This window comes from Harpia harpyja, chromosome 3 (assembly GCF_026419915.1).
Source record: "Harpia harpyja isolate bHarHar1 chromosome 3, bHarHar1 primary haplotype, whole genome shotgun sequence".
NCBI classification, from domain to species: Eukaryota; Metazoa; Chordata; class Aves; order Accipitriformes; family Accipitridae; genus Harpia; species Harpia harpyja.
In genome coordinates, this window is record NC_068942.1 from 71,246,449 (window position 1) to 71,272,872 (window position 26,424).

A 26,424-nucleotide genomic window follows, 5' to 3' on the forward strand; every position below is an offset into this window, starting at 1 on the left:
ATAGAAATGTTTTTTATTGTCTTTTACAGCAGTAGCCAGATTAAGTTCCTGTTGTGCTTAGTTATGTCCTCATTTTGGATGACTTATACTTAAAGTCTGTCATGGCTTCTAGGTTCCTGGTCACCTGTGATTCCAATACATAATTAGTATCAAATTTCTATCCTTTTTGAACAAAGGGTCTTTGGACAGTTCATAATAATCTCATGAGAACTGAAATGGCCAGTAGAAGAAAACATGAAAGACAGAAAAACATAGCAAAGGATAACTTTAAACAGTAGCAACCTGTAAAACAAGGAGACGAAGATGTCAAAAACATTTTTAGAAGTATGTTGAATTATACTCTTCCCATAATTTTTAGCATGTCAATAAGCTTACAATCTAACACCTCCCTGATGCATGCTGACAACGTCTAATAGCTTTAAGACCAGGAACTCACTCACAAGGTCCTACTACCAGTGACCTGATTAAATTTTGCTTCATACATACTGTGCCATCTTCACTCATTTTCAGACAGGACCCAAAGTCTGCCAGTCGTATGTGACCATTCATGTCCAAAAGAACATTATCAGGCTTTATGTCCCTGTTACAATAGAAAGAAGTGAAAAGATTTAAATATATAGTATTAGTTCTGCTTGTAAAGATTAATCTTGCATCAGAAGAACAAAGAATTTTATGTTGGATATCCACTGATGCAAACTCTTTTTACTGCACTACTTACAACCGTCTCCTCCTGCCCAAATTAAAACTTTGCCTGCAATATTGAAGCTTTAGATTACATCAGTTTTTCAAGCTCATCAAAGTTGAACTCTGAATGGTCAAATAACCAAGCAGAATAATTACAGTGAGTCATACTGACTGTAAAAGATAGGCAGTTTACTTCACCAACATAATTTCAAGATTATATGTATCACAATATACTGTTTACAGGCAAGATAGATAAAAGAGAAAAGGCAATCTTTTAATCTCATGTTTTTTACCAAGACTTAATAACTAACTCCTAGCTTCTTATCTAGGAAGATTTTTTTTTTTTTTTTACTGATTCTCTAAATTTTGTCCAGCATTTCTGTTGGCCAGTATTTTTCATTTGCTATTCAAGACTTTCTATACACTACTGCACAGCACATTTGGTTCTACGGATACCTAAAGACTTTTGCATCCCATATACATGCAGCAGTTACTCTACAAGCCACTGAATTCCCCCAGCTCTGGGATCAGGGCAATACCATTTCAACAGAACACAGTAACATTAGAAAGTCTCCAATATCAAACAGTTTTTTTCCTATTCTTACACATATATAGCAGGTTATAAAATGATATACAGCATGCTAAGGCTACTAAATGACATGGAACTAAGACTCCAATTTCATTCTAGCTCATTACGTGATATTCTTTTTGATATCAGGAAGGTAGGCAAAAAGGATTTACTAAAGAGCATGTTAATTGAATTTAGTCTACCGATTAACCACATTTTATTTCACCACTTTGTACTCAAATTCACACAAAGTAAAGTATCAGTAAAAGATCAATCATCCGGACAACTTAATAAGACAGTCCCAATACATATTATGCTGTTTGGGTTTTTTTTTTATTAATAGCTTCAAAATATCCCAAATGATTTTAAGAGCACCTAGCCAAGATGTTGGAAAGGTGACAAGAAAGGAAGAGAGAAGAGCAAGTGCAGAAAACAAAACCAACTCAGTTATGCACCAATTCTGCAGGCTAAAAAGGAGAACATCCATGTCTTCCAAGGTAACATATACCAGCCTCCTTCCCTTTCTTTACCCAACACTATCCAGGATCAGCTCCCAACATGGCAGCATATCATCATGCCATTCTGAAATATTATTATTTGAGATAGCCAAAAAGGATAACCAAGCCTATAAATGTGTTGATTTGGTGGGGTTTTTTAGATATCATATTTACTTAAATAATACTATCTATTAGTAATAAATAAAACCACATGTGCTTTACCTTAAACCCACCAGTCTTTTTGCACCATAAAATCCTGTATTTCTTTTCAAATGCTCAAAAACTTAAAAATTGTACAATAGCTTCAGCTTAATTTTTGAGAGACTAGAATTACTAGGAACAAAGAAAAAAAAAGTGCTGTAATACACCTTGCTACATAGATGTTTAAGCTGACAATGCCTGATTTTTAAGATGCTGAATTACAGTTTCACACCTGAGGAGACTTATGAGAAAAACCATGATAGGTTTAACAAAGGGTCCTCATATGTGTAAAAATCCTGCCAATCTGATAAATTTTTCAAACACAAACTTGGATTAACACTTTTTAACCAAGGGCTAATGCTTTGAAATTAATTACTGAAACTTCACTAATACTGTTGCTCATTAGCCGTATTAAGACAAAATAGTAAATGCTAGTCTATGCCCGTCAACATAAATTAAATGCGTACTTACTTGTTATAATACAGAAAAATATGCATTAACACAGAAAATTAGACCATCTCACTATGCTTTCCCAATAAACTCTTTAGTAATTTTCTACTGTTAAACTTATTCCGTACATTTCAGTTCCAGATACTGTCAACATTTCCTTACAGGCCCATGACCACAAGTCAAGCTCAGTAGGTGCAGAGAACTGTTAAAGCTTATATACAACTATACACCAATTTGTTTGTTTGAGCCCATCTCATCCAACACATCTCCTCTTTTCTGCTTTGCATGCAGATCTCGCTTGCCTAAGGGAACACTGTTTTGTTCAGAAAAGCTTAATGCCTCATCTCTGAGCTCCACTGTTTCCTATCTACAGCTAACAGGTCATATAAGCCTTTAAAGGGTCCTTGAAATCCTCTCCAGAGCAATCATGCTTCCTCCTAATCCATTCCAGTTGCCAAGCAGTGATTTCTTGGGCATTCATATGTCTCCTATTCAAAGCGTATGTTTTGGCCTCAGAGCCATTCATTCCTATTGCCGCAAGAGACATTCATTCAGTCTCATGCAAAGATGTAGCTGGTCAGTTAGTCAGGCCACTTTCCTCGGAAATGGGTGCAATGGTGCCTCTGGTGAACTTCTCTGAGTCTGTAACATTTTTATATCCCCACATATTGTCCACATTCACTCACAGGTGTATTAGAGTTCATGCATCTTTTCTTTTTTTAATTTTTGAAACAGTGATCGAAGTCTGAACAGAAGAATTCAAAGTGTTATAGTCTGAGAATTCCCTGTGTCTTTTAAACAATGATTGTAAATAAAAATCACCTCAATTACCTAATGGTTTTCACCCATAAATTTCATAAAAGAGACAGTAAAACTGTCCTTATTTCACAGTCTAAGAAATAAAGGCATAAAGATGTAAAGGGACCTGGCCAAGAGGGACCTGCCAAGTCAGATACAATGCTAGTATGAAGTCCACTTCTCCTGAGCTGGGACTTTCAGTGACCTACCGTGAACCTACACATACGGCCATAAGCAGTATTCAGTTAACTGAAAAACCTCACTGCTCTCACACTCTGTATTTTCTAACTTCTCTATTTATTGAAATCAAGCTATAAAGTCAGCATATAAAGAGAAAACTGCAAAGGTTTCCAGAATTAGTATAATTTTGCTTTCTAACTGACATCTCATACACAGTTCTTAAATCTGAAAAGCAAACAAAGGATAGAAATTGTCCCCTGATCAAGACTCTTACAATGATGAAAAAATATTTATCAAATGCCTCCCTTGCACTACTCACAGCTCTTCTAAAACAGCTGTTCCAAGAAGCCGCCAAAAAAGCATCACACAAAGTGTACTCTACGTTCCTGACCTGTTTCCTCTGACAGAGAATGAGGAATATTATATACTCTTAACTACTACAGAACACAACCTAAGTTAACATGATGGTAGGCACTGATCCGGAATATAAAACCTGTGCACAGAAACAATTAGACCAGCACATGCCACCCATTACAAAAACCGTTTGAGGATGACCTCAGGTAAATAGATGCATTAATGTTATCATGGGCTTACTGTGGGTAAATTTTGCAGAATGTCTAAACTTTTGCAGAGAATTCAAACTGCTTCAAACTTCTAGGCTGGCTTGGACAAAGGCAGATATATTCATGAAGTGAATTGAGAATAAGTCAAGAAGCCTGATTAAAAATAAAAGCTTTAGTAAAAGCTTAGTCAGATAAATGTCACTGCTTCTAATATCAATCCATCAAAACTTGATATTTAAAATGTAATAGCTTATACAGGTATTTTACAGTATATAGTAAGCAAGTACCCACAGTAGTTTGCCTGTGGCTACTGTGTCCATCTGTATACACAGCAGTATCTTTACAATTAGCTTCATATAACTGTGCATGTATTTTTTGCCAAGTGAGACGGTATTTTACCTGTGCACATAATGCAGCTCATGTATGGAATGTATAGCAAGCACCATTTCACCAATGTAGAACCTAGCCATATCTTCAGGAAGCTTGTCTTCAAACTTACTGAGAAGTGTCAGTAAGTCACCACCAACATAGTAGTCCATCACTAGATACTGAAAAGGGAGAAATAAAGCAGTCAAGTACTGAGAGACAGCTGGTAAGAAAAAAAATTAAAGTTTATCAGTTAACCCCTGAAAAAAACCCTTTCACTAATTTTTTTCTGTACCTGGGGAAAGTAGTCAAAATTAGTAATCTTTTGCATTACTTTTATTTGCTTATTTGGTTTAAAAAGATATCATATTCCTTTAATAATAACAGTAAGGATGACACATCAGCATTCAGTTCTCACCATTAAAAAAAAAAAACAAACACCCAAGATAGAGCAGCAACAAACAAGTAAATTGGGGTGAGTTTATTTGTCTTAACTACAGTGTCACACAAAGAAAATGATCTAGCATCACCAAAACTACTGTAGGTTATCAACCCTTAAAGTGAGAACTTCCAGAGGATGCAGGAAGAAAAAACTATATTTAAAAACAGTACTTGATGCAGCTTAGTATAAAATATACATTTCATTACTCTTTTTAGTTTTGGTACCATTTCAATACTACTAGTGGTTCCAAAAGTGGAACTTATCACATCAACATCTTCAAATATTCATCTTGGCACATGCCACATCATGGATGCATAACATAGCTGGCAAGAGCTTGATGACATGATACATTAGGGATGCCCATGACAAGCCAGAAGCACTGTCAAGCCAAAGGCACTACAGTGAGAAATAAAAAAAAAAAAAAAAAAAAAAAAAAGTCAAACATTAATGTTCTTTTGAATATATTTAAATGAAAAAGTAAACAGCCTCCTAGGCCAATCAGCCATTATCCTCTCCATGGAAAGGACCAACACAGATAGGGTAACATGAAAGAAAAGGACTCAGACTTGCTATTTGTTTCTTATACCACAAAATGAGGATTGCATTATATTTATTTCCTAGCAATATCCACCTAAATCCAGACCATCACTTCAGGTATAATGACTTTATCTAGTACTACCAGTCTTGAGCCATTTTGTTCCATGCTTCCCAAGACGATTTGATAAGTGGTTTTAGGAATAACTTTGCTTATTCTGGAATTAACTTCCCAAAGCAGTCATCTTATTTTTCTCCTCAAGGTAAAGCAACCTACAGTCCACTGTCCCTGCCACAGATTCATCTTCCACAAGGGAAGCAAATTAAAGAAGACAGGAACCCAAAGGAACATAATGTGGAATACTATCTCACTATCTTTTGGCTTAAAAAAGCGACTCCGAAAGGCACAGGTTGTGATATTTTTCTCCATCTTATTCAAATTATAGCTTAATCTGATAGGCAAGTTTCATCACTTATGTTGAAATCAATCCGTTCATATTGCACAACCCATCAAGGAATTTTAAACATGTGTTGGAACACTGTAGACATGCAACAATTACATTTGAAAACAAAAAGCCACAGACAGGAACCAGCAATGTTTTAAAAGGGATATTGTATTAAAGTATATTCTCTCAAATTCAAGGCTAAGAGAGCTTATAGAGGCTTCTGTGGGAGCTGAAATATCCTGCCTGTCAGAGACAAGGTAATGCACTTCCCTCAGCTCCCACAGCGTTCATAACTCAGCAAGAACTCAGCTGACCCATGAAATGAGGCACTTGGATCAGAGGAATGTTGTGAGACCTCTTCTGTAAGAAAGTCAAATTTTATTCATCTTCCAATTCACAACGATCTTCTTGCCAGGAGGCACTTCTCCCTTCACATGGGGTTAAAATAAAGGCTATTCTGATGCTGAAATCTAGCGGTATTGCATTTCTTCTAGGGAAGTGACTACATCAAATAGGGACAGTAGTTGGAAATCAAAGGAAAAAAATACATTGTAATACTCTTATGAATACTTAGATGCCTTTAAGAAGCTGACAGCAGACAAACACACATATGCCCTTCTTCATGAATAAGACTAAAAGAAAATTTTTCTGGTAAGTCACAAGAAAACTAAAAGATTTGAATCTGGAAGAGATTAAGAACTTCAGGTCCCATACTTGTTTCTAATATTCATGGACTGTGTTTCACCTACACCATATCTGCTTCAGCAAAATCACAAAAGGTTTACTTAACTCATCTTGACTCAAACTGTCTCTACGAAAGCTTTCTAAGAACCAGAAAAAAGCCATGCTAGCATTTCGATGTAATGTCATTTAAGAGTTGGCTGTTTAGAAAACAGTACCACATGGTGTATTTGCCTCTCAAACATTTTAAAACTACAGGAGCAGAACCAGAAAATGAACCCCAGAACATATACATTTCACAGAATTTTGTGTTTCTTGCTTATACTTAAGTTCTGCATCATCACATATTCTACTAATATTAAATAGAGGGAATGAAACCTCAATTAATTATAGACTCTCAAGGGCAGCTACTACTTTTCTGCCTTAACATCTTACCTTCTTTTTATTTGTCTTGTTCAGAACCCTTTATCATGCAGCCAGAGGAGGATGGCAAAGCCCTAGGTGTGGGAAGACACCAAGGTACTCTCTCTGCTTCAGGGTTAGCTTATGTGGTTTTGCACTTAAGAATCACTAGCTATAATGCACAAACATCACTGGGAGCAGATACCAGAACCTAGAGCTTTCTCTTTCAGAGGACCGATGTCCACTCTAGGTTGGAGAACCAAGCTCTGTTGCCTGTTCCTGTTTTGTTCTCAGCTTTACATTCCATTCTACAATGATCAAGGATGCACAGCACAACTGAAAAATAAACCCAATCTGCCCAGGTTCTGTAACATGGCAGCACTCTCCCAAGATGTGCAAAAACATGGCTATAAACTTCTTCAAGATGAGCAGAGATCTTTTAGCCCCTGGACAAGTGAACCACTAAGATGTTACGGAAGAGAACCTTCTGGCCAGGTTCTTGGATGAAAGTCACTTCCTAACGTGTTTCACCTTTTCTTCACGCATCATTTACAATAGAGTGACTGAGATGCAGACACACTCCATCTGTGAGCACCAGACATTTACATGAGAAGGATGCTGAGTAACAAACAGACCAAATTGGAAGGCAGCATCTCAGCACACACAGAGCCAGACCTCAGGCAAGCTGGGAATCTGCTGACTTTGGCTGCTAGGCAGAGTTGTTGCTTTCTGAGATACTGGATCTTAAATTAGATGCTAGATGTCTAAATTCTGCTGTCAAGTGAAACTTCAACATCTAAATGTCTTTGGGAACCTGAGGACAAGAAATGTATTATACTGCTATAGCTTCTTGGAACAGATTTGTATAAAACAGTATTAGCAACGCTAGATCCATCTCTATACTGTCATTGCTACTGCTTGCTATCTTGCACAGTTAACAATTTTTTGTTAGGTAGCTCCATTCTTACAAGCTACTTGGAAATACATTACAGGATGTCTTAGGTTATTTTTATGCAAGTCTGAAGGCTGTTTGGTTCCGAGGGAATTTGAAATTATGAGCTATCTTCATGAGGCAGTGCCAGAGATGACTAAATTTTGAGAGGTTGAAAATCTGGATCTATCACAAAGCATTCAATAGAAATAGCTTGCAAATGAGGGTAAGACCCAACTACTTATTTGCTTACAATGTGCTTGTTATTCTGAAAATACTTTTAACATGACAGTCAAAATAATTTGTTTTGTTTCAGCACCTGTGAAAACGTTTGAGTATCTCCTAACTCTTTCACATACTCAGTTCCTGAACTCACTGACAGCCTTTTATCAACACATTTTTTTCTTATTTATAACCATGACTTGCTACTGTGGTACTCTCTAAAAAGCATTAAGAAGGTGAAAACTTTCACATTACAACTATGGCAGTTGTTACAGAAATAGCAGGTTTGCAAATGCAGCCTCAAGTAACCACTTGTTACTGTATGGTTCAGTATATTGCAGTATGTCGGGGCTTTACTGACTTTGCTCCTGACCAGTACTCTCCTGATTTCTGTGACTACAGTGACATAGCTTATATGTTATAGTTCTAGTAACCCACCATTAAAAAAGCATAACAGGAGTAATGACTTACTTTATAAACATATTTAAATACTTTTAAGAAATAGGCTATTTTTTTTTCCTGAAGCCTTTAAAATACCAGTTTAATATTTTTTTAAATAAAATTTTAAATTACTTTTGCCATTTTTAAACAAACTCTTGCTTCAAAAGACATTCTGAAAGTTTAAAATAAAATAAAAATATTCGTTACTTTCACAGGGTTAACTCCTCTCAAATTATTTAACTGCAGTGTTATCCAAAACATTAAACTTAAGCATGACATATTTAATGCAAGGGTAGATAGTTAATTTAAAGTGCTTAACTAAACCTCTATATACCACAGTACTACACGACTTTCTCACTCTCCTGGAATTACAGTCAGTCCCTTTGAAGTTTCTCTTCAAGGAGAAAACAAGAATGTTGAAACACTTTTGAGGCATGAGGTGGACTGATTTATTGCACAAATATCCTTAAATGTACCAAAAAAAAAGTTTTTTCATAACCTAAAGCTTTTATTTGCTGATGAATCAAACATACCAAATAGTTCTCATCTTGAAAGGCATAGTGCAACGTAGTAATCCACTGACAATCTCCATTCACGAGGACATTTCTCTCCTCTCGGAAGCAAGCTGTCTAAAGGAAGAGAGAGGAAAAAGCCATTGTCAACATCAACAAGTAGTTTTCACAGGATGAATATATATGGATGTCTTATGGGATTATTTAAAATTACTGAACAGAGGTCTCTATTCATTGGAATTCAGTCTGCACAAGTGACAAGCTAGGGAATCTGTGCAGGCTTGTAGTCAGGCATTCAGTCACTCTAATGCTGACTGTGACCTTAAAAAAACTGAAACAAAACAACCCAACCAACACACAACACGCACCCACCAAAACACCAAAAAGCCCACAAACCAATTTGAGTCAACACTGAATCTTTGTTCCATAATGTATTTTTAAAAGCCAGAAAAATGGTAACTTGTCACTGCAATCTGTAGCAGAAAGATACTGGCTCTAGGAAAGTAAGTCTGGTGGTTCTGAAAAAGACCTTTGTGAAAACAGAGTTTCATGTATACTTTTCTTACATTACAGTTCCAGACACTGCCAACACACTACAGGAAATAAGCAGATTTTACTATTACTGTCTTATCTTTGTGCAGTATAATACATTTTCATTTTCAATAATCTTTCCTCTACTTCAAACAGCACACTGCAACACTTCAGAGAAGCAAGCTCTGTATAACAACAGGTTTTCTCAGCATCTTTACATAAAACCAACTTTCATAAACTTCAAGTGAGTCCTCCTTAATAAAAATATATTAACGTTTTTATTGGATCAGAACCATCAAGATGCAGACCTTGGGACTCTTACACTACTCTCAATTCAGAGAGCCATTATTAGGATATTCTGTAGCTGCAGATTCAAGTGTTTGGGTTCTAGATAATAATTGTTGGGTTTTTTTGTCATTGCCACTTGTCCAGATGTCTTAGAAAATGCACTATGGAAGACACATGCCTAGGAAGCCCAAGCCTTACCATATACTGATTGCACCTTATAAAGGTATCTCAACCATTTTTCCCCCTAAGGAAGCAAAAGTCAATCTACAGTTCTACTGAAGACGACCATACTGTGGCCACATTGTAAAGTCAGCAATTATTGGTGCAAAGAGATGTAAACTGTAATTAAATGTTAACTGAGAGTGGTTTAACCGTTTATGAATGCAAGGGCAAAGTATCACTCTACAAAAAGTTTGGCAGCAACAGCAGCTCCAAGTAATCCTATCGCCTGCCTGCAGGACCAGAGCACAGGACTTCGCAGTTTTTCTGGCACCACAATGTGAGGAGGCTGCCAACACAGAAAACTAGTTTGTTTATTTTCGAATACATCAGTTCCTTGATCCAGTTCACTGTGCAACCTCAAATAGCGAGGGAATGTTATGAACCCTCCAAAACCAGTAATGCTGCTGAACACTTTGCACCATGACTTCGAAGTATAAAACTCTCTTTCTCTGCTTACACTATCTTAAAAGGCCTTGAAATGTGCCTTGAAAAAGCATGACAGGCTACCTAATCAGACAGTCAAGACTTATTTGGAGCTGTCAACAGTAATATGCTAATGACTATGTATTTTGCTGTCAGAACAACGAATACAAATGGTCCACCTTATCAACATAAATGGCATGCCTATTTTTGCTTGCAACCCGTTTAAGGATGTCAGCTGATATTCACTAATCTTTCCTGTATTTTAGTGGCTTCCGACCATATGTTTTTTTCCTGCAGCTAGTGCACAAATAAGCAGTATTTAGATAACTTTTTGCTATTTTTAATGTCATACAAAACAAACAAACCAGTACAACAATGTGCTTCTTAGACCACTCATACAGTGGATAAGAAACCACTTGAAGTCTGCTTTTCAGTGGAACTGCCCACTTAGGAGGCTACTGTATTCTTGCAGGCTTCATTTTAAAAACTAACAAGTTTTACCACATTTGGGAAATTTTAACACACAGATGTTTTATGAACTTGATATGCAGGTTATAAAGTCTTGCTTATCCACAAAAGCCAAATCAAGTAGCAAACTTTACTGGAAAAGACAAAGGGGCACAGCAGAGAAGACAGTTCCTTTATTGCCCTTTGTAGATGGGGAAAATCAGTGGAAAGAGAACTTAGCTGGACTGTTACCTGTCCTAAGTGTGTACTGGGAAAACTATTGCTCATTATACATCTTTCTTGGTGGATAACCCTCTTCCACCTCTCACCTGCCTGAGAGGGTAAGAGGAGTTAGTCACATAATTTGAAGACAACTTGTAAACAGCTGTCTTCTCAGGACATCTCTACATGTTTCAGCTACTTAGGTAGGCCATTTAATTAAGTCACTTTAAAAATGACTGAAGTAAGCTAGTGTAGCTGTATTTCCATTAGAGTTTGGGAGCCCCCTACAAGCATTTGGGTTTAAAACAATTCTATACTGACCAATGAATTAACCCAACTGAAATCTGTGTAGAAAGGGCACCAAATTTCCCCTGTACAGGGGAAGGCTTAATGCAGAACCACTGATGCAGCACAGCCAAGAGTGTGAACACTCCTGACAGCTCAAAGAACAGCCGAGTGGCAGTGGCTGCCGCCGTTTGTAAAGAAGAGCATGGACCGATGGACAGAGTGTGACTAAATTAAACTTAACAAGAGGGAGAAGATTTATTCACAGGAAAAGAGCTGGCACTGATTCACTGAAACGAAGGGAGGGACTAGGAAGGGTAGGCTGGGGGGAGGAGGTGTCAGGAAGGGGACAGAAGAATGGGAGAAGGAAGGGTCAGCAGGCTCAGTCCTCAGCAAGCAGCTAGCCTTCGCCCCTTAACAGAACTGCTGCAAGTATTGATGCACTACATGTATTTTCCCCTCAAATCTACTGCTCATTTACCTGCTGACTTATGTAATATTACATTTGGCATAACATTTTCCTCTACCATGCAAGAGTAGGTATCCTAAGAATATGCCACTTCCCATGGCATATTCTTAGTAGGTCTTTTCCTAATCTGTGAAGTACCCATTCACATTTACATAATTTGTTGCGACAATGTACATATCCTTTAATCAAAAATACCCTTCTGAAACAGATTTACCTTCTTAACACATTTTGTTTTACAGTCTGAATCTGTGATTCCAAAATACTTAGTTATAGTTTCACCAGTGATATAAATCCTGTTACAAACTGTAGGATGCAAAGCTCCTTAATGTGTGCTTTCTGAATGCAAGGCAAACAAGACCTTTTCATAACGTTTTTGTATACAGCTGTGAATGTCATAGCAGCACCAATCTCAGCTTTCACGTAGTCTTTAACTTGCCTTTATTGTAAACAAAAATTTGGCCAATAAATTCAGGGTAAGAACTAGGGCAGACTGTCTGGTAAACGAATACACAGTAGTGCTGAGAACAGATGCCTGGAAGGGACTGTCAGACCTGATTGCATTAAAACAGCTTAAGAAAAAAAGAAAAAAGAATGAAGCTCCTATGTTCATGAAATAATTCTTCCTAATCTGGAAGAGCTTCAATGTAATTTTTTTAATACCATTTCAAAAATTCTCTGCATTAAAGAACCATATTACTTACCTCTGCCCTTTTAAGCATTTCCCACTTATTTAGAATTTTCATTGCATAAATGCGCTCTGTACACTTCATTTTAACAACTGCAACCTGAAATAAGAAGATATCTTTATTTAACAAAAGCATGGTCAGAGAAATACGATTTTCAAACAGCTTATTGGTCACAAATTAATAAAATAAGTTACTAAGGAGTCATCAGCGATCAACTCACACATTGATAAACTACAGCTTGAGTCTTTGCTCCTTCTATATTCCTCCTACATTATTACTATGTGCTTGATGCACAGCACACCATGTGTGGTCAAGTGCTATGATTAAGTACACTGGGGATGATACAGGAGGAGCATGAAGCTTTTCATATGAAGATGCACAGTAAAGCTGCATTGTTTGCCAAGAACAAGTGATGCTTGTACGTCATGCCTTCAGCCAATGAGGCAACATTTAAAAGGGCAGCCTGAGAAAACAAGAAAGACTGCTGTCAACAGAAATACACTGCCATTTGACTAATTTGTTTTCACATTTCAGGTTTCAAAAACTTGAAAGACATTTGCAAATTAACATGCTTTTGTGTACTGTACGCAGATATTTAAAAAGAAGCAAAAACAGTATTCATTTACTTATTCATCATTTTGCTTGAAGCATTTTACTATGCATCCTGTGTATCAGACTTGCTTGGACTGGTCTATTACAAACAGGAGCCATGCACATAGTTCTACAGTGAAAGAAAAAAACAGAAGACTACAAAAACTTCAAGGCATAGGAATGCAAAGACTTTATTTTGACCAAGACTTGTATTCTTCAAGACCAAAACTAATTCTTCTTGTGGTAAAGCCATCATTTCCACAAAATTCTTCCAGCTGGCAAAAGAAAAGCAGGCATCACGACTAAGACAGCAACACTTTCACAGGACTATACATGGACTGCTTGAATATTTCTGCTGCTTCTCAGCTCATCTCTATTTCAGAAGTAGAAAACCAACCAGCTTTCATTGCTTTCAACAGGGCTCTGAGTAGCAGTGGGAAAAGTAACAACTTGCCCCTTCTGTTGCTTAAAAACTCTTGTCTATAAGGGATTCAGGAACTACAGCAGCTCTAAGAAGACACTGACTATAAAACAAGGTTGGAATAGTGCGTCAAGCAGAACAATACTATACAAAGTCAGAAGTTCTGAGGAGGGAAGAGGGAAATACACCACCTCCCTGCACCTTATCAGTAAAGAACTTCCAGATGAGGGGCAGGGAGACAACTGCTTCTCCAGTAACACAAGAATGGGATTTTCACATTCGGACAGACACCTCACTCTGCAGATGCATACCTAAGCCTTCCACCCCTCAGTGTGTGAAGCTCCACTCACCAGGTCACGTCACAGATGAGCGACACCTAGTACACTCCTGCACAGAGTCATGTAATGGAAACAGCTTAAGAAAAGGACTAGCAGGCACTCATCACAGGAAAGAGGAGGCAACCTGTCCTTAAACGCAGCCGGGAAAGACACTAAGAAGCAGCTTCTGTAAGCAATGCAGAATATCCACGGCTACATTACATCCCAGTGTCTCCTGGCCTACAAACACCTCCCGCAGACACTGCTCGTGCTGTGGGGGAAGGATGAGTAAGACAAGAAAGTCTCAACCAAACACATGAGGTTCCTTGGCACATGACTTTCAGTAATGGCCTAAAATGTTGAGCCTTGCTCCTAGCCTCATCACGGCCTTGCAGTTAAAAGCCATTGTAACAACCTCTCTCCATACACTTAATTAAATCATTACCCTGATACAGCTGAAGGCACACTAAGTCAAACTGCAGATTAAAAGCTTTGAGAAACTGCAAGATGCTGACATTACCCGCTATACATTTTAAACTCTGTTCCATACAGAACATGATGACTCAGGAAATAACCCCATTTCCACTGAAGGGACAGACCAGAATTGAGCGCAATTACCTGCTGCAGACGAACAAAAGCTCTGGGGCAGAAGCAATTTGCAAGCATAGCCCTGCAAGCCCTGAAGTAGCAACATTCAAGTTTCATTACACCACAGCAGTAGAACTGCTCAGCCATTTAAGTACAAATATAGTGCACAAATCAGAACCCAGATATGCATCTACTGCACTTTATCTAAGGCCATCACTGTCTGAAAGCACTGCAGGATGGCGGAAGTTTGAAGCGTGCTCAACTGCTGAGGAACGATGTGAGCCTGGCATCGCCCAGCACACGCACAGCTGAGGAGCTGTGCAAACGTTAGAACAAAGTAGTAAATGAGAACAGGCCTGGAAGGAGAAAAAAAGAAAAGAAGGAAGCCAAATCTGTAGGACCTATTTAGCAATTCCCCAGTTGCTATCTATATTAGTGCTATTTATTTTGAACTGAAAGGACTGCTTAAAAAAGCCCAATTTAAACTTTCTGGAGGAAGATAATTGTCTTCTGTGGAAGAAAAGTAGAATTAATAAAAGGAAAGTTGACTCATTTTCACATTAAGGGGATGTCAAGTTATGGCACCAGTAAACACACTGCTGCTTTAGTTGTAAGGGTGACAGTGGGATAGATTCTTGTGCCAATAGAAAAATTCATGCAACCATACAGCAAAACAGGTAATTCCCCAAGAATTTTACCTCTGAAAAGAAACCTGAAAAGTGCAGATGATGCCTCACAGAAGGAACAGAATTTTGGCCTCACTGGACCTGACTCCTCAACCCATTCTAATCATTAGAATTTTTTTTTTTTTTTTTAAGAAAACAAACAAACAGACATGCACAACCTAAACCTCACTGATGCCTGAACTGAAACAGGGAAGTACAAACTAAATTATGCCTTGATAAACTCAGTACTATTATAAGAAAGATTATTTTTGCAGTACTGCAAAAAGTCCTACACCCTCTGTTCCATAAAACACCTCAGTGTTTCCTTGAGTTAGCTTTCTTTCACTTTCTTTGTCAGGTGGCAGTATTTTTAAGTTTACATTTGTCATATAATGCTTTGGCTGCTTCTGAGATGCCACGGTATAGCTGTTTTTTCTTACTTTTGTATTAATTCCTCTTTCTCTGGCATACCTCAAATTCAATTACAATAACCACACTGACCACTTTGCGAGATCAAACAGAAACCTCTTATATTGCAATTGTGCTAACCATGCAAGATGTCAGGTTTTAAATATGATGGCTCCTATACTACATACCAATCCACCACATCTACTAACTTAAGAAAAAATACTCAGTGTTCAGAGGTATTCCAAAATTCCAAAGGATGCAGATTTGTACACTGCTGCAAATGCCTACTTTAAGAACAAAAGCATTGCTTCTATTTTCAAAGTTTAAAAGTCTACTGGCTGAACAAGTGCTCATGTTATGCACAGACTGTAAAAGACCAGGATTTAATTTTGACGCTCACTCTTCACTTCCAAGACTATTACAACTTACACTGTAACAGGAGTTAAAAAAAAAAAAAAGTATGTTAAGAATAATGAAATGAAAAAAAGGCACAAGCAGAGGTATAAAATAGCTTCTGAAGAAGATTTAATAACCTAAAACATTCCAGGCCTGGAAGAGATAACAGCTATGATAGGCATACAAAACCACGGATGTTGCAGAGAAGATGAACAGAGAACAATTATTTGCTGTTTCTAGCACAGAAATTGAAAAGCATCAAATAAAATAAAAAGGTAGCAAGATTAAGGAAGTATTATTGTCACACAACAGTTCTGGAACTCGGCCACAGGCTGCTGTGGACACCTTAAGTATTCAGAGAGTATCTAAGTACATACCCGAGTAACACACATAGTAGAAGTCTCAGTGACTACTGACCACGGAGTTACAGGTGTGGTTAGGGAGTCCCTGAACCCTCAGCCACTGGGAGCTGGGAGGGTTCAGCTCTGCTCCGTCCTTGGAGTCTTTTCCTACACACCTCTCTACCTGGCCAAAGGGATGGGATGTGGGCTAACTAGTCCACACACCTTTGACCCAGAATAACTATCTTTGATACCTGTGTCAAATTAAGGTAATTAAAACTTACTCAACTTGCATCTCATTATGCTAGGCTGGAATGGAGAATCAGGGGTTCCGAACACTCAACAATCACAGAGTGGTTCAGTAGAGAGATTTAAGTGATTCTGTTTTACCAAGTCTTAAAACACTGACAAGGAAAAATTCCACATGCAGGGGCTCCCCCACCACTGCAACTCCCCTTCCAGGCAAGCCCATATGGGTCTAATCTGTCACCAGCCGATTTGATTACCATCACTGTGACTGGTCACGCTCAAGATTCACGGCAACAGGGAGGGACACTGCAATAAAAATCAAGTATGTTTCCTCAAGGACCTCAGAAAGCCTAATGAATCCTAGTGTCTACAGTTCAACCAACTTTAGACATATTTACATCAAAAAAATGTAGGAGAACTGGGGCTAAAGCATAAGTGAGAGCCAGCTGTGGTAATTACATACCACAACACCCTATCAGATTTGTATTACTTCTGCTATCCATTTTCTTGTCATGCTTTTTGCCTCAAAGCTCTGTTTCACCTGTACTGCAATAAAATAAAAAAAGAACCAATATAGCTAAAATAACATTTTTAGACTTTGGCAAGAGCTAGTATTTTGCTTCTTGAATTGTTTTATAGAATTATTTTGCTGTGTTTTGATCTTCAAAACCCACTTCATATTGACATTCAGGGCAGTAATGTACAAAGCCATCCTAGGCCAAGTTCCGCTTTTCTTCTTGCCCCGATGAAACCTACAGGGTGGAAATCTGAGCCAAATCAGCCTCTACAAACATGACAGAACTTCCCACCACTGTACTCTGCCCTTTGAGTGACATGATCAGCATTAGTAAGCAGCATCAAGTTACAAATTATCTTTTATGTAAATGATAAGTATGGCATAAGAAAGTGCAGAAATCATTTAAATGCAAGACTGGATTTCCAGAAAACAGTTAAGATAGTTAACAAAAAGACTTCTTGGAAACCATGCTGGCATTAATTTCAAAGCAAAGATAAAAAAGCTAAGTAGGACACTATTCATGCTCATGGCATGTTAAACTTATGTTGCAAGTAAAACTTATCCTCAAGGACCCGACTTTCAGGAATAAGGTGAAACACAAATGCAAAAAGTTCTCAGCTGAGAAGAGGAACACAGACAGGTGATAACCCTCATGCAATCAGCTTATAACAGAAGGTAGTTAAGACAAACACAACTCTGGAATTCATAGGCAGATACACACCACTAGAGATGGGTAAACATTACTGCCTTGTAGAAATACAAACTCACCGGAAACTCCACACACAGCCATACCTCAGAGAAATAAAGTTTATCTGGAGCAGATGTCAAGGAGGGCTATTGAGATGATCAAGGAACTAAAGAGCCTCTCACACTACTGTGGGAATAGAAAAAGCTTTACTTGTTAAAAAAGAAAAGTGGATATGATTGCTGCCTACAAATAAAATTGAAAGGAAGGACATCAGTAATAAGGATGATAAAAGATAAAAGATCTGTTTAGGCTAATGGACAATAAAATTACATGGATAAAATAGTGTAAAATTACCATGAATTAACCTTTGGCAGGAACTTGGAATGGTTCTAGACATTTGAGCAGAGATTTTTAGACAAGCCTTTCAGCTGGAAGAAGAGTTGAAATGTCATTTCAGATGTAAAAAATTTATCCATAATGTCTTATTACCAGATTCATAATTGAATATTACAGCCACTTCCCTCAGTTAAAGCTTGTATATGCCACTTTTACTCTACTATTTCTGTCTCACGCTATTGATACCTTGGTCACTAGCTACTGAAAAAACACTGCAGGAACTGCTTTACCCTCCTGATACTTTGGATATGAAAAGTCTTTGATATATAGCTCATTAGTTAACAGTTTTAATACTGCATCTTTGAGGAAAAACTGGTCTGGACTGCTTTATCAGTTTTTTCATGTCTATTTTACATTTAAAATGAGCAACCAGAGTGTCTTTTGGTAGGGTTCATATGCCACAGTGCACATTCCCAAAGCAAAATCATATTTTTGAACACACAGTGTGGATCTTCATGTTGTGCAAATAAGAAATCACTTACAAGTGCCAGCCAGAAAGGTTCTGCAAAAGAAGAATAAAGGCCCCGAATAACACCTAAGCTCTTCCTCAGCAATCAGGGGATTGCAGAGACAAATGGCTGGTCTCGCAGCAGCACTACAATGAACTGTGTCTCTCCAGCTCCTTGCAACCTGCCTGTCACCATAGTAACTTGGTGCTGCCATACAAACAGACACTGAGCTGGGGAGGACTAAGATTGCAACCAGCTCTTTTGAAGCATTTTCAAAACAAAGCAGCTTCTTTCTTTGTCCATTTCCACAGCAGAAAATAGCTTGTTTTGGTATTTTTTTGTGAAGACCACACTGTAGAAAAGCAAAGCTAATAAAATATTTCTTCTGCATCTTATTCTGAATGCTCTGACTCTTTGAATAGCTGGATGAAAAGTGTCATATGTTGTGTGCGATACTTAGGAATTCAGTTAATCTACAATGTAGGAGGGTATAGTCCCTGCTGGGTAACTAATACCAATCACCAAAGCTTCTGAATAGGTGAGACAGCCTTAATTGCAGTCCGTAGGCTCACTGTACCCCAGGTTAATTTCTAGAAGTACATAAAAACATTAAACTCAGTACCCTACAGCTGCGGGAAAAGGCACAAACAGCTCTGCATCTCACTGCCAAGCACAACTGTCCACAGGAAGCTTAGGTTTTGCATATTCACTTTTGAGTCTCACTGCACCCTTAGCCAGTATATCTCTCATTAGGAACCACATAATTTATCAGAAACCGGTGGTACACAGGGGATCATCTTGTTCTCTCAACCATTATTTTTTGTCTTCTGGAAACACTTTTTTTTTTGTCTGTTGATTCCAGCTCAGACTCTGACTAAGCAACCTTAGTCAAGGTAACACATCCTATTGCTGAACACTACAGAGATCAAGTCTGTACACAACAGCATTTATATGAAAAGGTATTTCTAATCCATCCAGAGCAGTAATACTTAGGTGGGGCACATTAGGAGTTTTAGTTATTTTGTGCTAAGCAAGACCAAGCAGTTCCACCCTTCCGCTGGAACCACAGTAAGCGTTGCTCATTCAAGAAATCCTTGCTAACAAACAAGGGAAGGAAAACAATTGTTTCAGTCCCATGCTGCCAAATTTCCAGGAGGTGTCAGCCACGTTATACAATCCAAGTTCTCAAACAAGGTACATTGTGACCCGGTTCTTCCTTCAACAACTGCTCTTCATTGAAATGCGTCAATCTACAGCAGCGTGCCTAAATTGTCCTTTAAACAAAATGAGGAAAAGTGATCTTAAAGACTTACAAGTACATTACTAAGAGGTCAGATAAAGCTTGCAAAAAAGCAAGCGCAAGTATTTAGAGCCAGACAGCCCCCATACCCAGGATCCTCCTCCCATCCCTCTCACCATACTGTAGCACTAGTACTCCCAGTTCCTTTGACAAGCAGAGGCAAACACCAAGCACACAGAAGGCACTTCTTAGGCTGGCATAAGTTTCTCAGGCAAGCACAATCTCACCCAGCCCAGGTTCTCAGGACATTATTTCATTTCAAATAATGGTCCACAGTACTTCCAGATGGAAGGGATAGTCAGGCACTTGCAAACTTCAAGCCACAGGTGGTTTGGGTTCTTTGTTTTGGTGTGGTTTTTTAAACATCTAAAAGCTGGAGGAGTTTTCCATTCCATGCTCATATTATTTAAATCTTCTCCTAAAGAATGTGTATTTTCACTAGTTAACAAAAACCTTCACCCTACACAACATACTCATTCTTGTCTACAGACTTCTACATTAAATTTATTAATAGAAACCAGAATTAAGATTACAGAAAACCATTTTAGTTCTGATTTTATTTCAGGGGGATTTTTAATTCTTATTAGTTTTATTCCTCATAGAGGTTGCCCCCCTGTACATGAGCTATCTGCCTATCTGACCCACAAAAAAGAAAGACTGAAAGTAATATTGGGGCACTCATGAAAATGTTCCACCCAGCTGGGTGTATACCCAGGCGAATACAACATAGGAGACAGGGAAGAGTCAGGAGTAGTTTATCCTTCTTACAGCTAGCATTTCAAATTATATGCTATTCTACGTGTCATGCACTCAAAGAACACTTCAAACTTTTCTTCGTAACTATGAAACTTCTGAAAATATTAAATTATGTTCTCAAGCCAGTAACTCCAGGAGTCAAGAGCCTTAAATTGGGTATTGGGTTTGCATGGCAAGGTTTTGGTAGCGGGGCGGGCTACAGGGGTGGCTTCTGTGAGAAGCTGCTAGAAGCTTCCCGTATGTCTGACAGAGCCAATGCCAGCTGGCTCTGAGACAGACCCGCTGCTGGCCAAGGCCGAGCCCATCAGCGATGGTGGTAGCACCTTTGTGATAACACATTTAAGAAGGGGAAAAAAAAAAGTTGGTGCGCAACAAGAAACTGCAGCTGGAGGGAGGAGTGAGAATATGTGAGATAAACAACCCTGCAGACCCCCAGGTGAGTGAAGAAGGAGGGGAGGAGGTGCTCCAGGTCCTGGAGCAGAGATTCCCCTGCAGTGTGTGAGGAAGACCATGGTGAGGCAGGCTGTCCCCCTGCAGCCCATGGAGGTCCATGGGGAAGCAGATATCCACCTGCAGCCCGGGGAGGACCCCACACAGGAGCAGGTGGATGCCCGAAGGAGGCTGTGACCCCATGGGAAGCCCACACTGGAGCAGGCTCCTGGCAGGACCTGTGGCCCCGTGGAGAGAGGAGCCCACGCTGGAGCAGGTTTTCTGGCAGGACTTGTGACCCCACAGGGGACCCACACTGGAGCAGTCTGTGCCTGAAGGACTGTACCCCGTGGAAGGGACCCACGCTGCAGCAGTTTGTGAAGAACTGCAGCCTGTGGGAAGGACCCACATTGGAGAAGTTCATGGAGGACTGTCTCCTGTGGGAGGGACCCCACACTGGAGCAGGGGAAGAATGCGAGGAGTCCCCCCAAGGAGGAAGGAGCGGCAGAGATAACGTGTAATGAACTGACCCCAACCCCCATTCCCTGTCCCCCTGCGCCACTCAGGGGGAGGAGATAGAGAATTGGAGAGTGAAGCTGTGCCCGGGAAGAAGGGACGGGTGGGGGAAGGTGTTTTTAAGATTTGGTTTTATTTCTCTTTACCCTACTCTGATTTGATAGGTAATAAATTAAATTTCCCCAAGTTGAGTCTGTTTTGCCTGTGATGGTAATTGGTCAGTGATCTCTCCCTGTCCTTATCTCGACCCACGAGCCTTTCGTTATATTTTCTCTCCCCTGTCCAGCTTAGGAGGGGGAGTGATAGATGTGGCTTTGGTGGGCACCTGGCATCCAGCCAGGGTCAACCCGCCACAGTTGCTGTAAAGGATATTCAGACTTTCAGTTTACCCAGCATGCAAAGTGGCTGGCTTAGTTTATGAGAAAAGGAGAACGGCGTGTTTTGGCAGGTGGCTAGAGAAGAAATCTCTATGTTCTGAGCTAGGCTATTTGTGTGCTAGCATAATAATGAGAACTTTAAGGAACATTTTTTTCTCTTGCTTTCTCAGATCTCCTGTGCTATGAGAACTTTCACTCAGGTGGGTTTGGCTTACCAGGTAGGTTTTGTTCTCATATTGCTGGAGAAAGTGTAAAGAACCAGGCTGAGTTCTCCTGGTTTGAAAAGGAAAAAGAAAGAAGGCACTGACATGCCAGTACAGATATGTACTGGTGATTATATTAATTTGCCTTACATTAGATACCAATTTTGCAGTTGTGTTCACAGGGACAAGCTCACATGTGGTCTCAATCCTCTCTCCAGTCAAAGACCATGTTTCCTTGGCTTACATATTGTGTGGCAAAAATTGACCACTGATCCTGACTAATAACTAATATCATGCCTTTATTTTGTTTAAGCTATCTTTCTTCAAAAGCTACTGATTTACGCAAAAGTTCTTTGGTAAGACTAAAGCCCCTGGCATTCTCCAAAAAGTCCAAAGTAGCTAAACTGGGAAGAACGGAATGTAGCTTTCATCCTTTTTGAAGTCTGCCTTGTTTAGCTGTTCAGCATTTAATTTAAACTACTTAATTCTAATAGGAGTATGTTTAGTTTAATTCTGATCAATTTCTTTATGCATTCTAACAAATATTTTATAGGTATTTTTAAAATGTATTTCTAGCAGATAGTTGTGTTTGGGTTGGTTTTTTTTAAAGAAGAACTAATGAGTAACTTTATAACCACTACAATCTCATCAACTAATTTCTAACATAGCTCCTATGTATGGGTGAAGATACTATGGAAAAATTACAGCTCCTCCATTCAGTTTTCTCAAAGTGTTGCCTTATACCACTCAGATGCCAGAAGTCCCTCTCAAGAAACTAGATTTTATTTTCTTATTATGGAATGCCAACCTTTTTATAATTACTATCTTATAATGCCTACAATATTTGGCAGTTATAGCAGTGTACTATACACAACGGTCAAAGGATTCATTCATAAGCAAAACCCACGAAATATTCTCTGGCAAGTGGGATTAAAGTATAATGAACTTAAAATCAATGACTCCTGCATAATTTAACCTGATAAAAAAGTTTCAAGCTGCTACAACTGTAAACTAAAACTTTTATAATTAAAAGATGAACAAGACAAGGTGATATTGACAGATAACTAACACCACTGACTTTGTGAGCACTCACAGCTCTACCAGAAGGATGAAATTCAGATACTTTCTCATTTCACTTCTGTGAAATTTCATTTCCACTGGGGGGGATGGGATGTACAAATTGCTTTAGTTAAGTTCCATGCTTTTCCAAATGAAAGAATATGTAAGACATTGTTGATTCAGGCACTCCAAACACTATTAATATAAGTTTCCACCCAGAATTTGTATCTTTTATACACCTTAAGACTCTTGATCCAAAGCTAAGAAAGGTAATCCTAAACGCCCTAGCAAGTATAAACTGAAGTCTCCTGAAGTTCATATAAATACTTCATCTGCTGTTGTACCGAGATTTCCAGTTGGTCAATCCCTTAAGTGGAAAAGAGCATCTTTTTGAAAAAGAACAGAGCAAGTGCTATGGAAAACAGCCCTTCCTTAAAGTTACACTGTGTGAAGGCATTCCCAACACTGACTCCATCTGCGAGTCACTATAAAGGGTTCCCTTGACCTGAAAGCATTTTTGATAGCTATAGCATTCACAAGTCTCGCTCTGAAAAGATCCAGAAACCACTTCTAATCCCACAAAAAGACAAACTGCCAAAACACTAATCTAAAATTCTTTAGATATCAGTGGTCACAGCCACTATAGCAAGTAATTTGGCACAGCAAGACCAGAACAACTGATGAAAGCAGCCTGTGCTGTGCCTTCCCATCTATACTGTATGCAGTTCAGGAATTTTGCTTCAGACTGTATCTAGCCTAGTCTCCTGGACCAAACATGCTTTGAAGCTGTTAGGAGAGTCAAACCCAGTGATTGATTCTTATGTACTCCTTGGGGCCAGAAGCACATTTGGTGCACACCTGGTACAGAGGTTCTGGCTTAGTTTCCTCCAAAAGAAATCCAGCTCATGCATAGCAAAATCATTCCGCAGTAAGTGGGGGCAATCTCTTCAAAACCGTGCTACTGCTTTGAATTAAAACCCTAATGGAGAGATAGACAGTTACCTACTACTGTCTTGATTCTCTAGGCCTTTTATCTATTTATAAACCTCTTCGCTCAGACCTCTTTTGTGGACTGAATTTGTAGCTTTCAGCCCTTCCTTAGACTTATCTAATTTTCTTCCCATTTCTGCTTTTTCCTGTCCAACTCTTTGTAGTAACTTTTCTCTCTAACAGCCATGTTCAAATAATACATGCCAGCTAAAATCACTCAAGTGAAAGAACCAACTGATTTTCATGCAGTATTTCTACTACCCTAAGATAACGCTTTCTTTTTTGTAACAAATGTTGCAACTCATCAAGTTCACTAGAAAGTGAACTTTTGTCTTATAGGTCAAGATGTTACTATTTATCTGGACATTTTACTTAAAATGCTCAAGTTCCTTCAGCAGCTATGCTCACAATGATTACATGTGAACTACATGTTACCCATCACATCATTAGATGATGGCACAGATGAAAAGATGTTCTCGAAACACTAATTTCTGTCTTGGGTGTCCATCTTCCTCCAAAGCAGTCTCTAAGGTAGCTTAAAATTATGTGGATATGAAGCTATTACTTCACGCACTACCAAGCGCATATCACATAGAAACCTCATTGCTTTCTGAACCTAGCCCAGGTAGGGTCCTGGCATTTTTCTAGCTTAGTTTCTGGTCTGCCCCTGACACCTCTGTCCCACAATCAAACCCTATGAGAAAGAGTTTGACCTGTCCAGGGCACACCATGCCTGAAAGGAGAGCACTGCACAGCACACAGTCCTGCTCTCTGTGGAGAAAATGGGAGATGAAGATAAGGAAGCCTAGCCTTAGCCATTGGCAGCAAAAGTTGTAACAAAGTGCTAATGGGCTGAAGTGAGCTGCTAATGGCTGTCACTACATTTGACTTTAGTGTGGGACTACTTAAAAGAAGCTTCCTGAAAGAAATCTAAGGGGTTTTCTACTTACAGAAATTCTCTAGTTAATAAACTATTTTGCTGACAGCTATGGCTTTAGTTACACATACTTAAATGCTGAAAGGGTTGTCTTTGAGGTTCTCCAGAAGTCTCAGGTATCCTATGCCTACTGGAGGGGACTTACTCATGAACGCTTTTGCCAGTGGCAAGCCCTATCAGACTTCTGTGACTGGTGAGACTTTCATCAAGTATATTAAGAAGTAAAGCTTCAGTCCAGGGTCCTGGGACTGGCAAGTCCTCAAAACACAAGGCGTTCCTATCATCCCAGCATGATTCAACTTGCTGTCCAAAAAACAGATCCAGCAGCCTTTGATCTTCAAAGATGACAGGGAACAGCCTTTGAGGCAGCCAAATGCGTCTTTCTGCATTACCAGATTGCTACAGAGACAGGCAGATGGGTGGAGCAGCCTCCACGTTCCTACCATAGAAGCAGCCCAGTTCTGTGTTAAATTATAGCAGCACAGAAGAGTACATATGGCACGTGGGAGAAGAGATCCCAAATTCAGCTGTGCAGCTGCTAGGTGGGACCACCCTGTTCATACACACATTGAAGAGACACTTGTTTTGCTACACTGAGGTCAGAATGAGCCAGTCACAGAAATGGCAGAACTGGACACTAAATATGCTGCTTCAAAGGGACCTTTCACTAGTACCTAGCTACATCCCACATTTGGTAGTATTTTAACACATCTGTGTGAATCTTTTGTCTTTAGGACAAGTACAGCTCAACTGTAGCAAGAAATCAGATGCACAGACAATGAAAGTTACATTACTACAACATTAAAAATCTCTTACCTCACCAAATGCACCTCTTCCAATCACTTTTATAATTTCAAAGTCATCTCGATGCAGTTGCATTTCCTTTACCAATTTAGTAAATGGTCTTGCTGTTTAAGAAAAAAAAGAATCAATTATGAAGAGAAATATTGTAAGCCAAAATAATCCATAAACCAGAGGTCAAAAGTACTCGTTGCATAGCCAGTGCAATAATATTTTTTCAACTACTATTAGAACTATAGAAGTAAAAAATATTAATTACGCTATTTAATTAACACTTAGAATTTTTTAAAACATTCAATCCTATGATTGGTTCTGCCTTGCTGCCAGTGAGTAAAGAGCAAAGTAGTCTTTCAGAATGATTTCCCACCACCTCCTTTCTTTAGGGTTTTGTGAATCAGTGAAGGACCATGTGAAAGGAAGAGAGCTGATTCCTTATTGGTAAACCCTAGAGAAAATCTGTCCTATCCTTCAGTCACTAGAATAATTCTCATCTTAAGCAGAGTTCAGCTTTACTTTTTATTATTTCAGCTAGTACCAGC

The 26,424-nt window shown here is 38.9% G+C and overlaps 1 protein-coding gene across 17 annotated transcripts in view; it reads right to left on the reverse strand.

Moving 5' to 3' along the window:
• CDC42BPB (CDC42 binding protein kinase beta) overlaps positions 1-26,424 on the reverse strand; it is a 101,444-nt gene that overhangs the window by 45,874 nt on the left and 29,146 nt on the right. For 16 of the 17 annotated variants that reach the window (XR_008234580.1, XR_008234579.1, XM_052783253.1 and 13 more), the window contains exons 2-6: positions 25,901-25,992; positions 12,507-12,590; positions 8,940-9,035; positions 4,341-4,489; positions 487-580 (exon numbers count right to left, since the gene is read on the reverse strand). Coding sequence is in view for 15 of the 17 variants with exons in the window: in XM_052783253.1 (XP_052639213.1) it covers positions 487-580; positions 4,341-4,489; positions 8,940-9,035; positions 12,507-12,590; positions 25,901-25,992 (515 nt within the window). In the remaining 2 variants the exon portion in view is untranslated. The remainder of the gene's footprint in view (positions 1-486; positions 581-4,340; positions 4,490-8,939; positions 9,036-12,506; positions 12,591-25,900; positions 25,993-26,424) is intronic. The other variant, XM_052783254.1, reaches the window with a different exon arrangement.